At 41.3% G+C, this 20,274-nt stretch overlaps 1 protein-coding gene across 1 annotated transcript in view; it reads right to left on the minus strand.

The window, feature by feature from the left end:
* LAMA2 (laminin subunit alpha 2) overlaps positions 1-20,274 on the minus strand; it is a 549,054-nt gene that overhangs the window by 215,668 nt on the left and 313,112 nt on the right. Inside the window, exons 16-17 of the mRNA XM_048490901.1 lie at positions 15,120-15,247; positions 3,016-3,102 (exon numbers count right to left, since the gene is read on the minus strand). Of these exons, the coding sequence (XP_048346858.1) occupies positions 3,016-3,102; positions 15,120-15,247 (215 nt within the window). The remainder of the gene's footprint in view (positions 1-3,015; positions 3,103-15,119; positions 15,248-20,274) is intronic.

Below are 20,274 nucleotides of genomic sequence, written 5' to 3' on the forward strand. Positions count from 1 at the left end.
AGAGGACACTCAAAGATTTCTCAGCTGTTCAGGAAGCATGACAAAAAGGCTACACTTTTTAAGGTCTTGAAAGGACCTTCTAATGTAACTTCTGGTTTACATATGTAGTACCACCACTGCATTATTGTCCTGTTCAAATATCAGTGCTGAACATTTTAAAGTTGAAAGACAGTTCTTTTAGATCTCGCTGCCAACAATAAACTTACAGTATTATTTAAATCTGCTGGAAGCATATTACCCATACTGTGTTCCATTGATGATCCAAAATAAGGGGGGAGGGCAAAGAATGGGGGGGAGGGCAAAGAATCTGCCACTGGGAGTGGTGAGGGGCCATGCCAGTAGATTTGTCCTACCCACTACACTTGCTTCGATAGAGGGGTGAATCCACTGGTGGGCAGCAGTGGTGGCTTTTCACAGTGGTGGAAAGTGACGTTGAGTGCCGCACCAGGGTCACTGGGCCACCAGCACCGACAGAGTGGGGGTGGTTTGGGGACATAGCCAGGGGAGGAGCGGACACTAGTTGGCTTCCAGCTGGCCACTGCCCCTGTTGCGCTGGCAGCTGGGGCTCTGGACTTATGCCACTTTCTTGGTAGTGTAAGTTCACTAAGCTTAATGGGGCTTTCCAGTGGTGGGAAGGTTTTTCTGGGTTTTTTTTAGTTTCCCCATGGCTCCATGGTAACAGCAGGCCTCCACAGCTAGGCCACAACAGCCTGGTGCCCAACCATTTAGAATGGGCTGTGGTTTCTAGTTAGTTTCTGGGCCAAACTCAAAATATTTCAAGTGTCTCAAGGACTGCCTCCTCACATATGCATCTGCCCAGGCAGTGAAGTTAGGTGGTTCTCCTCTGTATGGGTTTACTGTCTGCTACAAAGTGCATGACTATAAGAGAGAAAGCTTTCTTCAGAGCAGCACTGAAACTTTGGGGTGTCCTCCCAAGGAAGTCTGTTGCCCCATCCTTACAAGTATTCTACAGACTATGGAAGTTCCTTAAGAAAGCCTTCATTGTGAACATTGTTTTAATTGATGATAAACTGCTTATTTTATAGTACTGTTATTAATTCTGCTATTAATGTTTTTATTTCATGTGAAAATGGTAGGTTACTCTTTGGACAGTTGTCATTTTCTACAGTACCATTATACTTTTACTGGTTTTTAATGTATTGTAATATACATTGAGAATGTGTTATAGGACAGATGAGCAAGATACAAATGTTCTTAATAAACAAATAAATATTAAAAAACTGTACCCTGTGCAGTCAGCATGTTAGTCCTATCAGGTTAATTAACAAAAAAGGTATAGGTCAGGGTAGGGAACCTTTAACACTCAAAGAGCCATTTGGACCCGTTTTCCACGGGAAAAGAAAACACTTGGAGCCGCAGGTTATATTTAGCCTTGGGGGCTGATTTTCGTGGGCTTATTGCATGTTGTTGTTGAAGAAATTCCACCACATGAGTTGAATCAAATGTATGGGCCATACCATTCAAATTTTACACTGCCAGGATTGGAGGTCAACACTGGTGCCAAATTCTGGGGCTTGTAAGGGTTTCTGTGATTGGACTTATATGTTGGCAATCCTTTAAATATTACAGCAATGCAACAGAACAAACTTACAGAACAAACTTACAGAATTACAGCTCTAATTATAAATGTTGCCATAGGAGTAAATTCTGAATCTTTAGACATACAGGAAACTGATTTTGGTTATCTGAATAAAACATATGCTCTCATATAAACTGGCTAACTGGTAAAGTTTATGTATGGCCCTTTTAAAGCAGCAATTAAATTCAGTGGTGATTAAAATTATATTACAGCGAGGTTGTCTTTCATGTGCTAATAAAAATCTCATCACAAGCATTTTTTTTATTTTCATTGATGGCTGTTGCCTGCAAGTGTCAAAAATTTATCAGTTGACCATCTGAATTGACCCATGCCATATTTTCCTTGTAGAAAAGCTACTAGAGACAATTTAAGATTGTATTCCTTATGAAATGTTAAGACTCCAGGAAGAATTAACAATGCTTTGATTTTTAAAGACAGTAGTTCTGTGCAAGGTCTTTGCCCCCTTTGGTGATGTATCATATAATTCACATAACCAATGGAAGATATTCAACTGGCAACAGGAATCTGAAAATATCTTGGCTAAAATCCCACTTCGGACATCAGCTAGCAAAAATTGTTTAATTCCAGTGATTAGCATTAACAGATAAAATACACTTTATGGGGTATTTTAATTTATCAGCATCTTTTTGCAGTCTCTGATCTCTAACTAATTTCTCAAAACAATGTATGAAAAGAAAATGAGAAGAAATGCAACAACTGAGCAACTTGGGGAAATATTCCATATCACATTTGATTCCATATCACATTTCTATATTAACATTTCTGAATAATTTTGGAGTCATCTACATTTCTTAAGCTCCTCCTTAAATATTTATTGAATACTGACAATTTAATTGCACCCCATGTAGTTTCACAGTCCAAATTAACAACTTCAGTGGAGAATTAGAAGCAGCAAAATTTCATAATATAAACTTAAAATAATTAAGATAAAGAAATGCAAGTTCCACAATTGCATTGTTGTTTTGGCAATGAGGTGAAAAGGAAATTTAGTGAACTGCTGATTTCAACATTCAAATCAAATTTGGAAGACAAAAAATAATAGCAAAAATTAACAGGTGTACAACACACCAAAAATAACTCCACCAAGTAATATTACTTCCATAGGAAATACCTTCTTTGATACTTAATATTTATTTGCAACATTAAATAAAACCATTTTCTTGGCTCATAAAACAGCTAGACATCTCTGGAACACAGCATGTCATATCTCATTACAACAAGAGCCTCATATGACATCATTGCTCCACATTTCTGATTGAGGGAAAACAATGGGAACAAAGATATTTATGACTAACATGGCAATTTTGGCATTCAAAGGGCATTTGCTTTAAAACAGCCACTGAATAAAATATTCTGAGAAAAGGAAAGTAACATCCTGTTTGAAGCTTGCTTACCTCTCACAGCGTGAGCCAGAATACCCAAGGGGGCATTCATCACATATTAATCCATGACTTCGCTCCAAATGGCACGTTGGGCTAAAACTGTGTTGTTTATGTAGTGCAAGAAGAGGGGCAAAAAGAAAACATAAAAAGAAATTCATTAGCTGCATAATTAATGTCCTTCTTCAGAAAGTGTTCCTTTCAAAACAGAGCATGGAGAAAATCCTTCTGGCCTCACAAACGGGGCTTAGGTTTGGCTCCAGCCAGTAGAGAACTTTGGAATCACTCTGCTATTTCTGCCGACACTGTATATAGCTCAAACGGGTGGCAGCATCCAAATGACATGTTGTTATGGGATTTTAGTCTATCAATGAGTCGCTACACCATTTAAAAACAGGAATGTACAGCTGTTTCTCTGAGCCCTTGAAGGCCTGGCAATGCACTTTATCCCAGCCTGAGTTACTCACTTAAATTTCACCAGAGCTGTAGGACAATTGATTGGAAAGCTCAGTAAATTCAGATTATATGTATAGTGAAATACTACTGATCCTTTAATGAAGTAAAGTGACTAGGAAATAACAAGATATTGCTTTCAGTGTCTGCCAAAGCCTTATAGTCACAATTTCTAAATGGAAATAAATCACATCTTCACATACATAAAATATAACAGTCAAAGTTATTCACAATCAGGAATAGTGGAAGTTATGGACAGTTTCAACTCTTCAAAACACACTCATTGGGGAAGGTCAAGATGCTAATATAATTGGGAGAAAGGAATCACAGTGCAACAATTCTTCTGACTTATTTTTGGATACTGGTTCTTTTAATAAACCAACTTGAAACTGAATCTTCAAGCTGGCTTCATATCTAAGAACCATAGCTTTATATTTTGTATTTCAGGCCTTCTTCTTTTGTTTTTTCCACAACTGTAATAGCAATAACACAGTGGTATCTCAGCAGCCCAGTCATTTGCATGTTTACAATCCCCTAGGATTGTATTTTACTCTAGCTGTGTACTTCTGCCTTGTAGCATTTGTTTTCTGTGTTTTCTCCCCTCTAGTACCTGATTGACATACTGTAATGAGGTAATCTGCTGGCACACTGGAAGATACAATCAGTTTGAAACAACAGGGTATCTGTCACTTTACTATTTTAAAGAGATCCATCCTCAATTATTCTTTCTTTTACTTCATTTGTTTTCCCGACACAGCCATTTCATTTGCAAAATAACACAGCACTTAACTGGGAGCCTTAGGACAATGGTTGGTTAAAAGTAGGGGAAGTAGAGGAATAAATACAAGCAAGTGCTGAAACTGTTGTCACTGCAACACTGAAATGAACATTCACAGATTTATAAAATTATTTCAGATAGTGAGTGCATTATATGAAATGGAAAAAGAAGAAAGACATATTTTTATTGGTGAATTAAAGCCAAGTTCAAGGTTGTAGAGCAGAGGTCTTCAAACTATGGCCCTCCAGATGTTCATGGACTACAATTCCCATCAGCCCCTTGCCGCATGGCCAAGTGGTAGGGCTCATGGGAATTGTAGTCTCTGAACATCTGGAGGGCCATAGTTTGAAGACCCCTGTTGTAGAGTATGACCTTCAGCATATGAAGGTCACATACACACTTCTAGATGTGGCTAATGTATTTAAGATCTAATATGGTGATTTGGCAGCCCATGAACCAACTTAAATTCATGTTTTTCTTATTTTAATCTTCTTTTGTGGTCAGATCAGGATTATGGAGAGGCACACTTCTCATTTCACCCTGTATTAATAGTCCCATGGAGAAATGGCCCAGAAGAAAGTCACATATAGCTTATTGCAGGTGGTCTTCCTATGAGGTCACCCAAGAGACCTCTGCATCTCTGGGACAACCTCGTATTTGTCAAAGAGATACTTACTGGACAACCATACTAACATCTCTATGTATTGATTTTTTTCAGTGGAAGGACACCTGCAAGCAACAAACTGTTTGAGCTTCTTCTATCATATACAGTTATGGACCTTTCCTCTCAGGACCTGTCCAAGGCTGGAGCCTTGAACAAATTCCTCATCTGGTTGACAGCATAAGGATCTGGCAACTGGCTCTATCTCCATATAAAGACTCCCCCAAACCATGGGCCCCCAGCTTTAGAAGGCTCAGCAGATGAACATTATTATTATTATTATTATTATTATTATTATTATTATTATTATTATTATTATTAGACTTAATAGACCGCCCAACCCCCGAAGGGCTCTGGGCGGTGTACAATGAGACATAAAACAAATACAATATAAGGTCTCATAAATACAATATAATGATAAAACATTAAAATACATTAAAATACATTATAGCAGCAATTCCAAAAATTACAAATAAAAATACATGCCCAGAGGCATGCACAGATGGCGCCCAACCCAAAGGCCAGGAGGGCCAGCATTGCCCAGAAATGGATGGTATCAGCAATCAGGCAATGTTGAAGATGGTAAAACTGTCGTGGGGGCTACAGAGGGGGCAGGCAGTCTGCAGCTGGCATCCCCAAAGGCCCGGAGGAATAACTCAGTCTTACAGGCCCTGTGGAACTCACCAAGGTCCCGCAGGGCCCGGACAGCAGATGGTAAAGCATTCCACCAGGACGGGGCCAGCGCTGTAAAGGCCCTGGCCCGGGTAGAGGCCAGCCGTATCAATGAGGGGCAGGGGACTACCAGCAAATTGGCCTCTGCAGAACGCAGAGGCCTATTTGGGACATATGGGGTCAGACGGTCTTGGGAACAGCCCCAACAGAAGGCTCTTTTGGTTCAGGCTCATGATAACATGGCAAGGCCTTGAACCAGCAGACCTCTTGACTGTCCTGTAAACCAACAAGATAGATGTAGATTATAGGTCTCTTAGGGTCAGCTCTGCACAGAAGTTTGTTGCTTGTGTACCTACAACTGAAGAACACTGCTATTCCTCACAGGATCATGGCCTGGCTAAATACTTGCAATATGAGGCCACAGATGTTGGCAGAGTAATTAACACTGAAAGGTGTAAACCTAATGAAAGAGTAGATAAAGTTTATGCACCTTTGCTGTGTTAATTACTCTTCCAACAGGGTTATGGTTGTTCAGATAAGCTCATGTCCGATTAAAGGTAGAAAGATCACCAGAGGATCTTAGAAGCAGGCTGTCATGAGCCAGCCCCTGGTAAGACTCTGAGGCAGAACCTGAAGACACAGTGCAGTCAGAGTTGGCTGCTCCTGAGGAAGACCAGGCAGCAGACCCAATGTCCAGCCCTTCCCTGCCTAATGACATAAGAACCTGCAGGCCCTCCTAAGGAACTCAGTGATGAGCCAGCTGTGCATAGGAGGCAGAAGCAGAAGCTGCTACTGCAGAAGCAAAGAAAGAGTTCTCGTTTGGCAGCAAGATATGGGAAATTAGAAGTCTCTGCATATGATGAGGATTAACTCCTTGCAGAATTCCAACCCCTTGAACAAAGCTTTCTCTATAAACTTTGCTTTGAGCTTGCTTCTGCCTGGGTGCAACAAATGTGTTACCTGTTGTTGCTGTGTGCCTGGTTCTTCATTGATTCCTGCCTGCTTCTCGATTTTCCCATGCCTTGACCTACTGGACTATGGCCTGACTATGCCTTGCCTGTGCCTGACTTGATTATTGGTCTGTGACCTGACCATGCCCTGACTGCCGCCTGCCTTGACCCATTGGATTGTGACCTGACCACACTTGTGCTTGCCACCCATTTGGTCCTGACCACACTTGTGCTTGCCACCCGTTTGGGTCAGACCCAGTCACGTCTGCTGGCAGCATATAGGCAAGAACAAAGGAACAAACACGGTGACCTCCTATGGTACACAACATGGTCACAGAGAACAACTACCAAATTTTGAGCAATAGAATGAAAACTATCTCATTGGAAAAGGCTGTGAATGGTTGGACAGACTGAGTATCCAAACCAAGGTGCAAAGGAGCTGACAGTGTGGATTACACAAGACCATCAAGTGGGAGGTTATTATAACTGCTGGTTTAACTGACCAACAGCTATTAAGGTTCATTAAATTCCCAACTGTCAGGTTTATATAGGCAGAATTGTAGCGATTGCATGTGAAATTGTCATTAAAAAGCTAGTTGTATCTTCAGAAATGGTTGCTTAGCATAAGAATGCAGGAAGATACTAATCTCTGAGAACATTTTGACCAAATGCCTGATTTAGCTGAACCGCTGAGAGTTGCAGGAAAGGACATTCCTGATAAGGATATACTTTTGTTAATTTTAGTCAGCCTGCCAGAATCATATGAGAGTATCATCCATGAAATTGAGTCCAAAGATTATCTGCAACTGCATAGTGTTATCAATCAATTGGAAGAGGAATTCTCTAGACAAGAATGGAAGAAATTAGAAGAAAGCTAAATGGTTCTGAATATGCATGACAAAGGCAATATAAAATTCCATTCTTGTGGGAGAAAAGGCCACATGAGGAGATTATAGCACCCCTCAGGTGCTAACCATATGAAAGTGTTTCCCAAAGAAGGAGAGGAGAGCAGCAAAATAATTCTGGTTAAAACTAAGAAGCAAGGGCCAAGCAAGAAATGTTTTTTTACCTTTTTTCTGCCTCATTTTAAGTCATACATAGTTGGTTTTATCTTGGCTACAGTTCAATTAATTTAGATCAGTTTAGTTTAATAATTATGGTTGGTGTTGGGTTTTTAAGTAGTAGAAGAATATCATATATAAGAGAGCAGGACTCAGCACTAATTCAAGATCCAGAGGAAAGAGCAGCTTATCCTAGCCAGACTCAGACCCAGAGAGAATCTTTGAGATCTGGAATCTTTGAGATCTGGGAAGGTTTGGGCTTCGATGTGGAACAGCATGGTGGGGTGTTGATGGACCTGGCCAGAAAGAGTGGGAGAAGTCAGCTGGTGAGTAGTTGACTAGTAAACAGTCAGAATGCCCGGAACACCTAGGGACTCTCCTCACCAATCTGCAAAAGTCCAAGAGGTGTGCTGAGTGGTGGGAACTGGTTAGGAAGAATGGAAGAATCCAAGAGGGCAGAATTGGAGAGCTAGATTCCCCGGGCTCTTGTGAGGCAGCCTGTCCCTAAAGAGGTTCTGAAAGATACACCAGGAGATCATCAAGCACCACAGTTATGTCTCCCAGGCTCATGCTTCCTGATTTGCCTCTTTCCAGATATCCAAGAGCTGTTGACACCCCCCTCTGATGTCATGAGTCTTTACTGGGATGAAGACAATGACTAGAGATACCAGGCAGGGCAGCCGAAGAGAACAAGAGCTTTGGAGGTGGTGCAAGCTCCCAGGGACTGTTGGAGATCCCTTGAGAGTACCAGAGAGTCCTGAAAGCCCAAGGTGCCGAGAAGAATCTTGGAGGGGGCTGGAGGCTGCTGTTGCTGGACCTTCCAGTAGGTGTGGCAGTTGAAACATTGTTGGGACCCCCAGATATACTCTAAGTGGCAAAACTTCATCAATGGACCCTGAGTCCCCAGCAAAGGAGGACTGAGGTTTTTAAGCTTGATGACACCTAAGCTGAGTGTATCAGCCAAGGAAATTGGTTGATCGGTCTGAGGAGTTTTATGGCCAAATGTTTTTGGCAGCTGATTGGAATGGATTCCTAAGGTCCCTAAGTATGGAGGAGAATAGTTAAACCCTTCTGGGCAAGTAGCTGCAGTAAGGCAAGGTAGGGTATGTTGGTTTAATATGGGAATGTTAGTAGTGTATTTTAAAATGGGAGTTGGTTAATTTTAGGGAGGGCTTTAGGAATTAGTGGATTTTTTCCAATGGAGAAATGCAATTAAGTGGCAACCAGGGAAGTCAGGCCTGGGCTGTGGGATACTGTGGAGAGTTCGGCCATTCTGCTGGTGTACCACCCACCTGCCACACTGGCAGCTGCTCTGCTGAACTTGTTGGAGGTTGTGTTGGACTGGGCCTTGATGTTCTCTAAGCTGATACCACTGGGGGATTTCAACATCCATGTAGTCTTGGCCTCTTCAACTCAGACTTTTGACCTGATATTGTCTATAGCTGCACTAGGATTCTCACTAGCTAGAACAGGTCCCACACATCAAGTAGGCCACATACTGCATATAATTTTGGGGAGGGGAGGGGATATGTATCTGATCTCTGTAGACAGATCACATTGCCTCGAAGACACAGCTGGGGGTCTTAGCCACATCCTGTGCAAGCGACAAGCAGATTTCTGCATCCCAATAGAGACATATGGGTCTTATTTGTTTCTAGAATGCTATGCAGGATCTTGACATGGTGGCAGCTTGCGTGATCTGAACCATGTTCACTTGATGTGGAAGCAAGCAGTTGTTTGTGCTTTTTGAAATTTTTTTGCTAGAAGAGAGAATGGCACAGAAATGTCCTGAACTGAAGTTTTAAGTCTCTGAGCTGGTGGTGAGACCTAGCCAGATCCAGCCTCAGCTCATGCACACTGCAGAGCTCCAGGTCACCTTGGAAGAATTAAGGAGGTGCGTTGTTTTTATGCCTACATCCCAAGAATCAGATGACAGCATGGGAATTCCACGAAATGGAACCCAGGTGAAGTTGCTGCAAATTTCAGGTTGACAGTGATGGATGTTGCTGAAGAGCAGTGGGCAGAGAGCCCAGGAGAAGTGCCTGTGACCCGAGACTGCAGACATGGAACACTTGATTCAGACGGATCCACAGTGCTGGGAGGCGTGACTGATTGGATGTGCTTACTGCAGACTTTCAAGCAGAACGAACAAGCAACTATGAATCTTCTTGCTAAAGACAAGGTAAAACAGTCATTTTTGGAGTGGCAAAAGAGACATTTCCCAAAATATTAAATGGGTGATTCGGTTGAAAGTTTCTTGGCCATGTTCCAGGCTGCGTTAATAACAAATGAGATCCCCTGGAAAGATCGTATGCAAGCTCTATGGCCCAGCGTGTCTGGAGATTTAGCACAGCTGTTGGGAGAGCTGACTGTGACTGGGGATGCTACTTTTGAGAACTTCAGAGTGCTGGCTTTGGCTCGCTTTGACAAAAATGAAACCCAATAAAGAGACAAGCTGAAGAGAGCTTTCCCAAGGGGAAAGAGATTTTTTTTGCTTACTATGGCTAGACTTAAAAGAACAGCACAGCAATGGTTTAGAGCTGTTGCTGTTGAATCACACCGCCTGCAATTTGGTGGTGAGGGAACAATTCTTTCAAGCCCTCCCAGAAGATATTTCAGCCATTGTACAGGCTAGAGAGACCACTGAGTTACAGGACCTTGCAGCCTTTGCTGATCATATGGCTATTATAAAGTTGAGAGAGAGAAAATCATCCTGCTTTGCTCCTGGAAAACCTGGCAACTTTAAACCACCACCCCGGGAGGCAGAAACCAGTAAAGAAGGAGTTAAACCAGCCCAGCTTAGGAAGGATGCCTCATTTAAAGCTGCAAAGCCAGCTGGTGTTTCAACACCAAAACAAATTACTTGCTTCAATTGTAATCAAATTGGCCACTCTAAGAGTCAATGTCCTGCCCTCCTGAAATCAGCCAAGGTACAGTGGTATGGCGGGCAGAGAGTCCTATCAAACAAAGGATTGGGAAGATTCCAAAACTTCCCTAGCCTCCTCGCGAGTAAACAGCGGAGAGGAAGAAAGCTTCACATTTGTGGCCCAACCCAGCAGTCATAGCCCAGAGAGCCATAGCCGGTGAGACTTCATCACAACCTCTTGCTTAAATTGCATCTGCTGATATTAGAAGGCAACAGGTTGTAGACATTGTAAAAATTGTTCCAGCTAAGCAACGACTTTGGGTTGAGCAATTAAGCATAAGCCTGTGGTTGTGGGGATAGTTTAAAAATGTGGGGAAGTGTGGATACTGGGGCTGATTTAAGTTCCATACATAGAAAAATGTTAAAGTCAGTTAAGCATGAAATAATGGGGAAGGTGAAGATTTCTCCCTTTGAGTCTCCATTTAAATATATGGATTTGGTTAAGATTAATATAACATTGGATGGGTTAAGTGGTGATATGAAAATCATTGATGGTCATAATGTGGATTTTATTGTGGGAGCTGATCTCCTTTATATGACTGGAAAGATTAATCCAATTGTTACTAGGTCCCAAAAAAGAAAGCTGAGTTAAAACCGGACAGGAGAGAAACTGGTTGGGTGGAAAGAAAAGCTGTGTGGGAATGCGGGGGGGGGGGGCGTTGACAAGCCCACAGGTGAGAACAGAGATTTACCAGCAAAGGCTAACCCTCCAAGCTTTCCAGAAGATTTTAGTCACACTGCCTCTGAACAATTTAAGAATGCCCAGCGATCATGTCCTATCCTTGAGGAAATGAGGGAGAAAATAAAAACTTCTCCTTTTGTGGTTTCAAGAGACAATCCAGCCAGCGCTATGAATCAGGGAGAAGTAATTAAACAACTAGTCCTCCCTCAGAGTTACTGAGAACAGGTCTTAAATCTGGCACACAGCATTCCAATGTCAGGTCATCGGAGTAAAAGGAACGCTGGCGCAGGTAAAAAGACAATTTTACTGGCCAGATGTGCATAATGCAATTAAAATAGCTTGCAAAACGTGCTATACATGGCAACATGTGGGATACCTCCGAGAAAAAACTAAATGTGAGCTTAGACCCTTTCCAGTAGTCACTGACAAGATGTTTTCAAAGGGTCAGGATGGGTCTGTTAGGTCCGGACCTTTACCCATAAGTAGTACTGGGAAGTGATACATTTTGATCATTGTGGACCATGCTACAAGATATCCTTGTGCAATTCCATTAAGAAACATTTCACCATTGCGTATCACAAAAGCTTTGATTTAATTTGCATCAAATGGGTTTATTTGCACCTATGGGTTTATGAAGATCACAGTTCAGGGTCCAAATCTCTTATCTCAGGTAATGGAGAAATTTTGTGAACTTACTGAAATACAATATACTCCTCTGGTCGCTTACAATCCCTCTGCAAATGGTTTGGTTGAAAGATATGTTCAGATGGTGGGAAATTATTAAGAGCATATGTACAAGAATATAAGAATACCTTGGATCAGGCTGTGCCTTTTTTGGTTGTACCTCAGGAAAGTCTAGGCTATTCCCCAAACCAATTGTTGTTTTGCAGGGACATTGGGGGTCCGTTGGATTTGGCTCATGTGAATTGGGAGGGGCTGACTGATGGCAGTGGTCCAAAAGATGTGTGTGCATATTTCAAACAGCTTCAGGAGACTTTGCAGAGTGTGAGAGAATTAGCTGGTGAGAATTTGAAACAAGTTCAAGAAAAGCAGAAAGAGTATTATGATGCGAGTGCCAGACTTCGCAAGTTCGTTTTTTCTGACAAGATGTTGTTACTCAGTGCTAAGTTAAATTGGCTGTGGTTGGTAAAAGTTCTACTGAATGATAATTTTGTAGTTCAGGAAATGGAGAATGAAGGTTTGCAAAAAAACGTTCATGCTAACAGACTAAGCCTTATTTTGATAAAGTGGGGGGTAACTTTTGCTATGCAGGCAAGTGTGGAAATGGCAGAGCTAGACAAATGAGACTTTGATTCTTCAGCTGACATTAGCATGGTTCAGGTTTCTGAGAATTGGAGTAAAAAACAACAGGAGCAATTGATGGAGGTATTGGAGTGTTTTGAGCCTTTGTTTATCAAGTGGCCAGGGAAGACACATTTGATATCTCATCATATTGACACGGGGGAGGCTGCCTCAATTAAGACAAATCCCTACCCATTAAATCACATCATGAAGTTGGTAGTGGAAAAGGAGATTCAGCAGATGCTGAAGCGGGGTATGATAGAGCGAAGCCAGAGCCGGTGGGTGGCTCCCATTGTGTTGGTTCAAAAGAAAAGATTGGCTGAGGGTGATCCTCCAGAATACCGGTTGTGTGTGGATTTTATAAAAGTGAATGCAGTGACAGAGTTGGACCCTTATCCTACCCCACAATTAGATCAACTGGTTGAGAAGCTGGCAAGTGCTAAGTTCATCAGCACACTTTCTCCATTCCCCTGCACACTGTCTCCTACCCCCAAAGGCCAAGCCAGGCCTGGCGGGGCATGTACAGCCACCCATCCTCCCCACTGGACCTCCCCATTTCCCAACCTGCCCTCTTCCACCCCCCAAAGACCAAGCCCACTAAGGGGGAAAATACTTTCTGGCCCCTCTTTTCTATTTTCCCCCACAATGGGCTGTACTGCTAGTTCCTGAGCAAACCTTTATCTACACTGTGATCATATTGTGCACCTTTGCTATGTTACTTACTTTGCCACCACCAGAAACATCATAAAGAATGAGTGGAGCTGCTTCCCCCTATAAATATTTAAGACGCTGTGTTAACTGAGAGTCTCGCTAGTTCAAGTACTTCGTACTGACCATTGTATGAATTAACCTGTGTTTGCTATGTTTCTTGGACCAGAGACATTACCTAGTTGCTACGTCTCCCCTGCAAGGGGGTAGCCTTATTGTGCCTAGATGGTTCCTTAGGTGCCCTTTCCCTATTCCAGTATCCTGCCAATGGAGGACAAAATACTTCTTGGACAAAGTAATTGGAAAAGCGACTGAAAAAACCGTTATGAAGAATATGGCCCAAAGGCTCAAAAACCTAGTAATTCATGTTCCTAGTTTAGTGTTTCTCCTAGCCATATCAATGCAGTATCCTTTCCAGAGGGCCAAGATTCCAGACATTTCCATTTCCCTCTATGCCTCTATGGAACTTTCCTGTAGAGTGGCAAAGACAGTAGCTTTAGAAAGCGGATCTCAAAAGCACTATTTTGAATATCTGAATAAGGTTTACTCTGTGCTGTAAGAGAATCTATGAAAGAAAATATTAGAACTGCATTTTCATTGTATATTAATATTATATGGTCCAATTCAGGGGTCAGCAACCTTTAACACCCAAAGAGCCTTTTGGACCTGTTTTCCATGGAAAAGAAAACCCTTTGAGCCGCAAATACTTTTTGACATTTAAAATGAAGAAAACACTGTATATATTTTTTTACCTTTACGCTTTTTATAAACAATTATAGTATGTTGCTTATGAAATCCATGAAGTGCTACAGAGAAAATTATATTTTATTTACGTAAAGAACACATTTTGAACATTTTGAACTCCTAAAAAATAATAACAGACCTCCATGTCTGCCATGGAGGGTGGACTCGACAGCCATATTCCTCACTGAGCGTGGCCCCCGCCCTGGTCCCAAAAGCCACAGCTTCTGAGAATCTACCCCCACATATCCTGGGATTTGCCTGCCGGGAGTTGGCAACCCGCGACAACCATGGTTGAGGATGATCCTGGCCTTCCTCCCTTCCATGATTTCCAAGCTTACTCTCTACTGGCTTACTCTGAAGTAAACCTTCCAAGCTCCATGTGTAAGGCTTTCCCCATGCGCTTCTGCCCTCCTTGGCAGTGAAGAAGTAAACAATTCCCACCCACCCCCACCTCCCCATCAAACAGCCCCGATGAGTGCAGTCTTGCAGGGCTACAGGTAATAACTCCTTTAAAACCTGATATTGTCTTTCTCACCTGGACTCAGCCAGGCTGCCATCCACCAGGAAAACCCCTGGAGCATAGCAGGGCTGCTGGGGGGTCTGCAACCCAAGGTGATGCTGCTAGGGTCCCCCATGTGGTCCTGCCCCCAAGAAGGACTTGGGGGAGGGGGAAATGAGGCCACCCAAAGCAGGGTCAACCCCTGACCCCCCCATTCAAGGGGGGCAGACTGAGGTTAGGATTGTGCTGAAAATCTGCACTCCTGCAACTCCCTCCGCTCACCTGTTCAAGAGGATCCACCAGTGGTGCTCTGCCCCCGCCCTGCACCGCCATTGCCATCATCAGCCAACCAGGCAGCTGGGACAGGGAAGGCGGAATTGGTTTGGGATAGCAGTCTTGGGCTGTGCCTCTCTAGGAATGGGGACTCTTTCCTATTAACCCTTTAGGGCAACTCTCATTAGGGCGACTCTCATTAGGGCGACTCCCATTAGGGCGACTCTCCAAAGGAGGTTGAGAGGACCTAAGCCATGTGGAGCTGCAGTACAAGGACGAAAGAGCCACATGTGGCTCTGGAGCCGCGGGTTGCAGACCTCTGGTCTATTTTAATAGGTTGCCAGTAATTAATCGAAGATGCTCTGATGATAGCTTAATGTAATTTTTCCTTCTCTGAAATTATTACTTACTTGTTTGAAGGGATACTCAGTGGACAGGCACACAGCTGACAGTCATCAGGTTTCCCTATAGTAGCATCTCCATAGAAACCAGGAAGACATCTGTCGCAGTATGGGCCACCTGTGTTGTCCTTGCAGACCTTAATAGATAGGAGAAGACACAAAAATCTATTTTATAATATTATAAACTAGAACTGTAGGTTGCAGTAAGATAAATAGTTCGTCATCCCATTAATGGATGCCTGCATGTGCTCATAGACATCTAATTGCTACAAAGGAACAAAAAAGATACAGGAATGTTTTTTAGGGAGAGTGAAGACATTTCTCCCTTCACCCTCATAGAGCAACCTGCTTTCTTTACAGTTGCAGCTCATCAATCCTTTTCAAGGGCAAATCCATCTGGAGTATATTTCAATAAATCAATATTCAGCTTTAAAAGATATGGATCTACAGGGATATATTATCTCAACCTAAGTCCTGACAAAAATCATCTACCAGGCAATTAAGACCTTTTTGTTTCTAAACCAAGTCCCATATCAATGTAAGTGATTGAGGAAAGCATTCCTACTTCACCAGCAAAAGTTAATCATGTGAACCATCTTCTGATTTACCATTTCATTTTTTTGCTCTTAGTATCAGATAAGAGATTTTCTTACAAACTCTTTAAATGCATCAATAATTTATATTTCAATGCTCTTTTTCCTTTGTACATTCATTGTTCAGTTATATAGATCTACAGTTCAGTTATATAGCAGATTTCTTTTTTCCCCCTTCAATTATAAGGTCTGACTATCTATGAATGCCAAAATACTTATCTTTGGATGGCATAGGAGGCTAAGAGCTCGTGTATCTAATCTGGAGGAACCGGGTTTGATTCCCAGCTCTGCTGCCTGAGCTGTGGACGCTTATCTGGGGAATTCAGATTAGCCTGTGCACTCCCACACATGCCAGCTGGGTGACCTTGAGCTAGTCACAGCTTCTCGGAGCTCTCTCAGCCCCACACACCTCACAGGGTGTTTGTTGTGAAGGGGGAAGGGCAAGGAGATTGTAAGCCCCTTTGAGTCTCCTGCAGGAGAGAAAGGGGGGATATAAATCCAAATTCTTCTTCTTCTATATACCTATTACTATTCTCTGTTAAAACAGTGCCCTGTACATGTAAGTCTGCAGCGTTTAAAGTAACTTATCAGATTCAAGGAATCTTGTAATTAGATTTCAAAGTCTACCTGAATGATTCTTTGAAATGTTTGTGTTCCATGTGCTCTTCAACCACAGCAAGTTTGCAATTAGCACTTTTAATTACTTCAATCAGCACTTGCAATTATTTTAATTATTTAATAAAAATAAATAGCCATGGCTAGCTAAAGTAGCTATCCCACATATTCATATTTGCTGCTTTATTGAATTCCATATGCATTGAATTTATTCAGAAAAGCAAAAACTATGGTGGATTCCACACAGGCCAAATATAATGAATGTAGGGCATTGTACAAACTGGTGTTGTTGTTTTTGAGGGGACTTCGCACAGGTCCCATTCCAAAACAAGTCTGGCCTCAACTCAGGATTTTCAAAAGTTGCTAAACTGGTGATTCTTTTGCAAAATCCCAGGTTTCAGTTGCTCCTGCATGAATGACCAGACAGGAGACACTTTATTTCCTTCCCTTCCACTCAATCACTGTAAGTTCCATTGCATCCACCATCAGGGAGAATCTGCTTGCCTGCCATTCTGTGCAGATCATCCAACAGGTTGTGGACAGATTCTCTGAGGGCCCCACAGGGGACAAAGTTCTCCAAGCATGTTTTCTCCTCATGGAAGTGAGTACAACCCACCTACAGCAACACATTCATTATTGTCCTGCCACTGCAGGGAGGTCCCTTTTTATTTTTATTTTACATATTGCGCATGCACAGCTAAGCAGGTGTGGCCAAATGGATTGTGGCACGATCGGCATGGCTGCGGGTTTCATTTATGTATGCCTGTGCAGCTACACATGTGTTGCAGGAAATTTTTAAAAAGAGAGAGAAGCATCTCCATGCAAAGGTGAGAAAGCAACCCAGATTGTTTCCATGGGCTCCAATTGCTGCTCCAATGTGAATACGAAAAAGGAAAAAGGGTTCCTTTATAATGACTGCAACCCATTTCACATTTGCTGTGCAGAATCCACCCATGTGAAATACTCCATAGATATAACACAGATATGTAAGTATGCAGAAAAATTGCAAGACAGGAGAAAATAATAGGAATAAAAGTACTTCTGTTGGGTATTTGCAGCAGGATTTTGTTAGTTCACTAAACCATTGTTATCAGTTATAAGAAAATGAAGTAGAAAGGAGTGCATGATTCCACATGAGACGTGAGAAGGAGTGAATTAGTCTGCAGGGAACTGTTCACTACAAAACCATAATCAGGAGTCTGATGTTGTGTGATTGTTCTGAACTATTTTCCAGCTCTACTTTTTCCAATACAGCTCTTTATCTGCATTGCCGATAATTCTGATAACACCGTGGCAAGGAGGAACAGAATATTTATAGCATGTTGGACCTTCTTTATTTATAGGACTTGTATTAGTTACAAAAGAAATTATTATACATACCATAAAGGCAAAGTGACTACATCACATACAGTACCTACAAGACTGTGCTGGGGATCAAAGCACTTTGTAGGGTACTCTGTGTTAGAAAGAGTTTTTAAAATATAGGCCTATGTTACAGCAGTTGAACCATGCTTTTATTATGAGTCAAAGAAACATATTTCAGCTTCTTTTCAAGTATATTTCAAAGCTTGAGAAGAGTCAAAAGAAGTAACATATCAGTAAATTAGCTGCCTAAATTGTCTGTTGTATTACTGAAAAAACACCATGAATAGAAATGAGGAGGCCAAAAGGCTCAGAACATCTCAACAGGAAAAAAAATCCTTTGATGTGAAGCGTTGCTTTTTTTCCCCAGCTCTCAAACTTCTCTCTGTCTCTTTCACTTCAAAGAGCTTATGATCCAAATTGAATTGCAGCATTTAACAGTCAGCATTGGTACCTACCAATTCTACTTCACTTACAACCAACAAGAAATCTCAAAATAGATATCCAGGACTCTGTTTCTTTTAGCTTTGCTTCTACAGGGTGATACAGTACACTGATACCATAGTGAAGAATATACAGAAAGCACTGGATAAGTGTAGATAGATTAGGTAGATGCCACATTATTGTATAAAAGGCTACATTTTTCTTGTTCTTCTCACTGATGTAGTATATCTTCCAGATAATATCCCTACAGATAACCACTAGTAGAATTCTATAAATCAGAACCACCAAGTCAGTGTTTAGAAGCAAATTCTACCAAGATCAAATGCTTAAAAATGTTTTTGCCTAGTTCTCCAATAGCCTTGTTACATCCTATTTGGCAGTAAATAAAAATTTATGACAATATATCTGAATTTGTGACTTAACAAGGACCTCAATCCAATCCTGGGTCCCTGATGAATATATATATAAGATACAAGTGTTTCTAATCATGTCTTATCTGTATTTTACAGTTTATCTGTACGATTTAAAAATCTTAGCTGTGTAATATACTGTCCCCATCTTGACTATAGCAATTCCCAAAGACCAATCTACACACACAGTGAAATGAAATGGTAACAGCACAGCCTTGAAGTGTCAGAATGGACTGTAACCACTTGAGAATGCAAATGATGGATTCCATTTTTGAATTTTCCTTTGTATTAAAAGCTCCACACACTTAGGAAACTTGTGTAGCATGGACAAAGGTTCTACTCTTATTTTCTTCCTTTGTTGGATTTACATAGGGTAGTATATAAAAATATGATCAATCATTATCTTTCACTGGAGTCTGAAATGGCACCTCAACATTCTCCCATTCATTCTACTACATGTCTAGATGGGGCCAAAATCACACTGAAATAAAAACGATGTTAATCTTGACTAACTAAAAGCACCACAGATCTCAGATGTACATGCAGCCCAATTGTATGCATGCTTACTCAGAAGTAAGCTTCACTTTGTTCAATTTATTCAAGTATACAAAGGATTTCAGATTTAGTCATGGCTAACTTCAGCCAAATTAGAGCTGCTTGAAGTAATCTAAATTGTTCTGTCAGTTGAAAAACTAGAATTTAGCATTGCTTTCACCTTGTAATTTGGGACTACTAGGAGTGTGAATTTAGCAAATAGCTCTAAATTCAGTTGCAAAACACACAGCTAACAGGTCAATTCTAAACCAGCCACACCGTTCCTAGCCTACTGACTTCAGTGGAAATGCAAAATGTCACTTAAGACTGAATTGGTAAGTAAAGGACTTGTTACAGTGCTATCTGGAAAACATGGTTCCAAACCACCAGCCACTTCTGTTGCAACTCTTAAATAATTTCATTAGCCATTATTATTAGGAATCTAAATGCACAAAAAAGAAATGAAATTGATTTTCTAAAGTCTGGTGAGGAAAAATAGACTAATTTCGAGGAGATTTTTAAACAAAATTTAAGCAAAGGATTTTAAATACAGCTGTCATGACAGTGTTCTTTTGGATATATCTTCAAAGTGGAATTGAATGTGAACATTGTTTTAGGCATCTATTCTTGAAATAGCAAATTTCAGCAGTCCAGAAATTTAAGTTGTCTTGTTCAGAAGTGCAGACCAAATTACTTGTACCGAGGAAACTACAAACTCCAGTAATTATTCAAAATACCAAATTGAACTGTAAAAACTCTAATTTTTTTGTTTGGACTTCCCCTTGCTTTACTTTGAGATAAAAGAAGGAAGGAGAGGGGATAGTGGAAAGCAAAATTTAAAAAACAAACACAATGCAGTGTTGGCTTGAAATTCTGCAGGGAAGTATGGATATGATATCCCTCTAAATTGGCAAAGGTTCAAATTCCATTTCTGCAAGACTAATGAAATGAGAAATGTTGTTTCAAGCTTCATGCCATGTCAGACAATATAAAACTAAAATGTCCTTGAGTTAATCAGAACAGTCTATTCAGCGTAATTCACCCATTTGAAATTGCTACCAAGCAGGCTGGAAACAGTGGTGTATTGGGCATAATTATTCTGGATAATAAATGTCCTTAATTGCTGAATTAGTTCGCAGCTATGGTGTACATACGCATTCTGTCAGGAATATGCACCTTTCCATTTAGTTTAAATGTATTCTTTTC

Source organism: Sphaerodactylus townsendi, linkage group LG01 (assembly GCF_021028975.2).
Source record: "Sphaerodactylus townsendi isolate TG3544 linkage group LG01, MPM_Stown_v2.3, whole genome shotgun sequence".
NCBI lineage: Eukaryota > Metazoa > Chordata > Lepidosauria > Squamata > Sphaerodactylidae > Sphaerodactylus > Sphaerodactylus townsendi.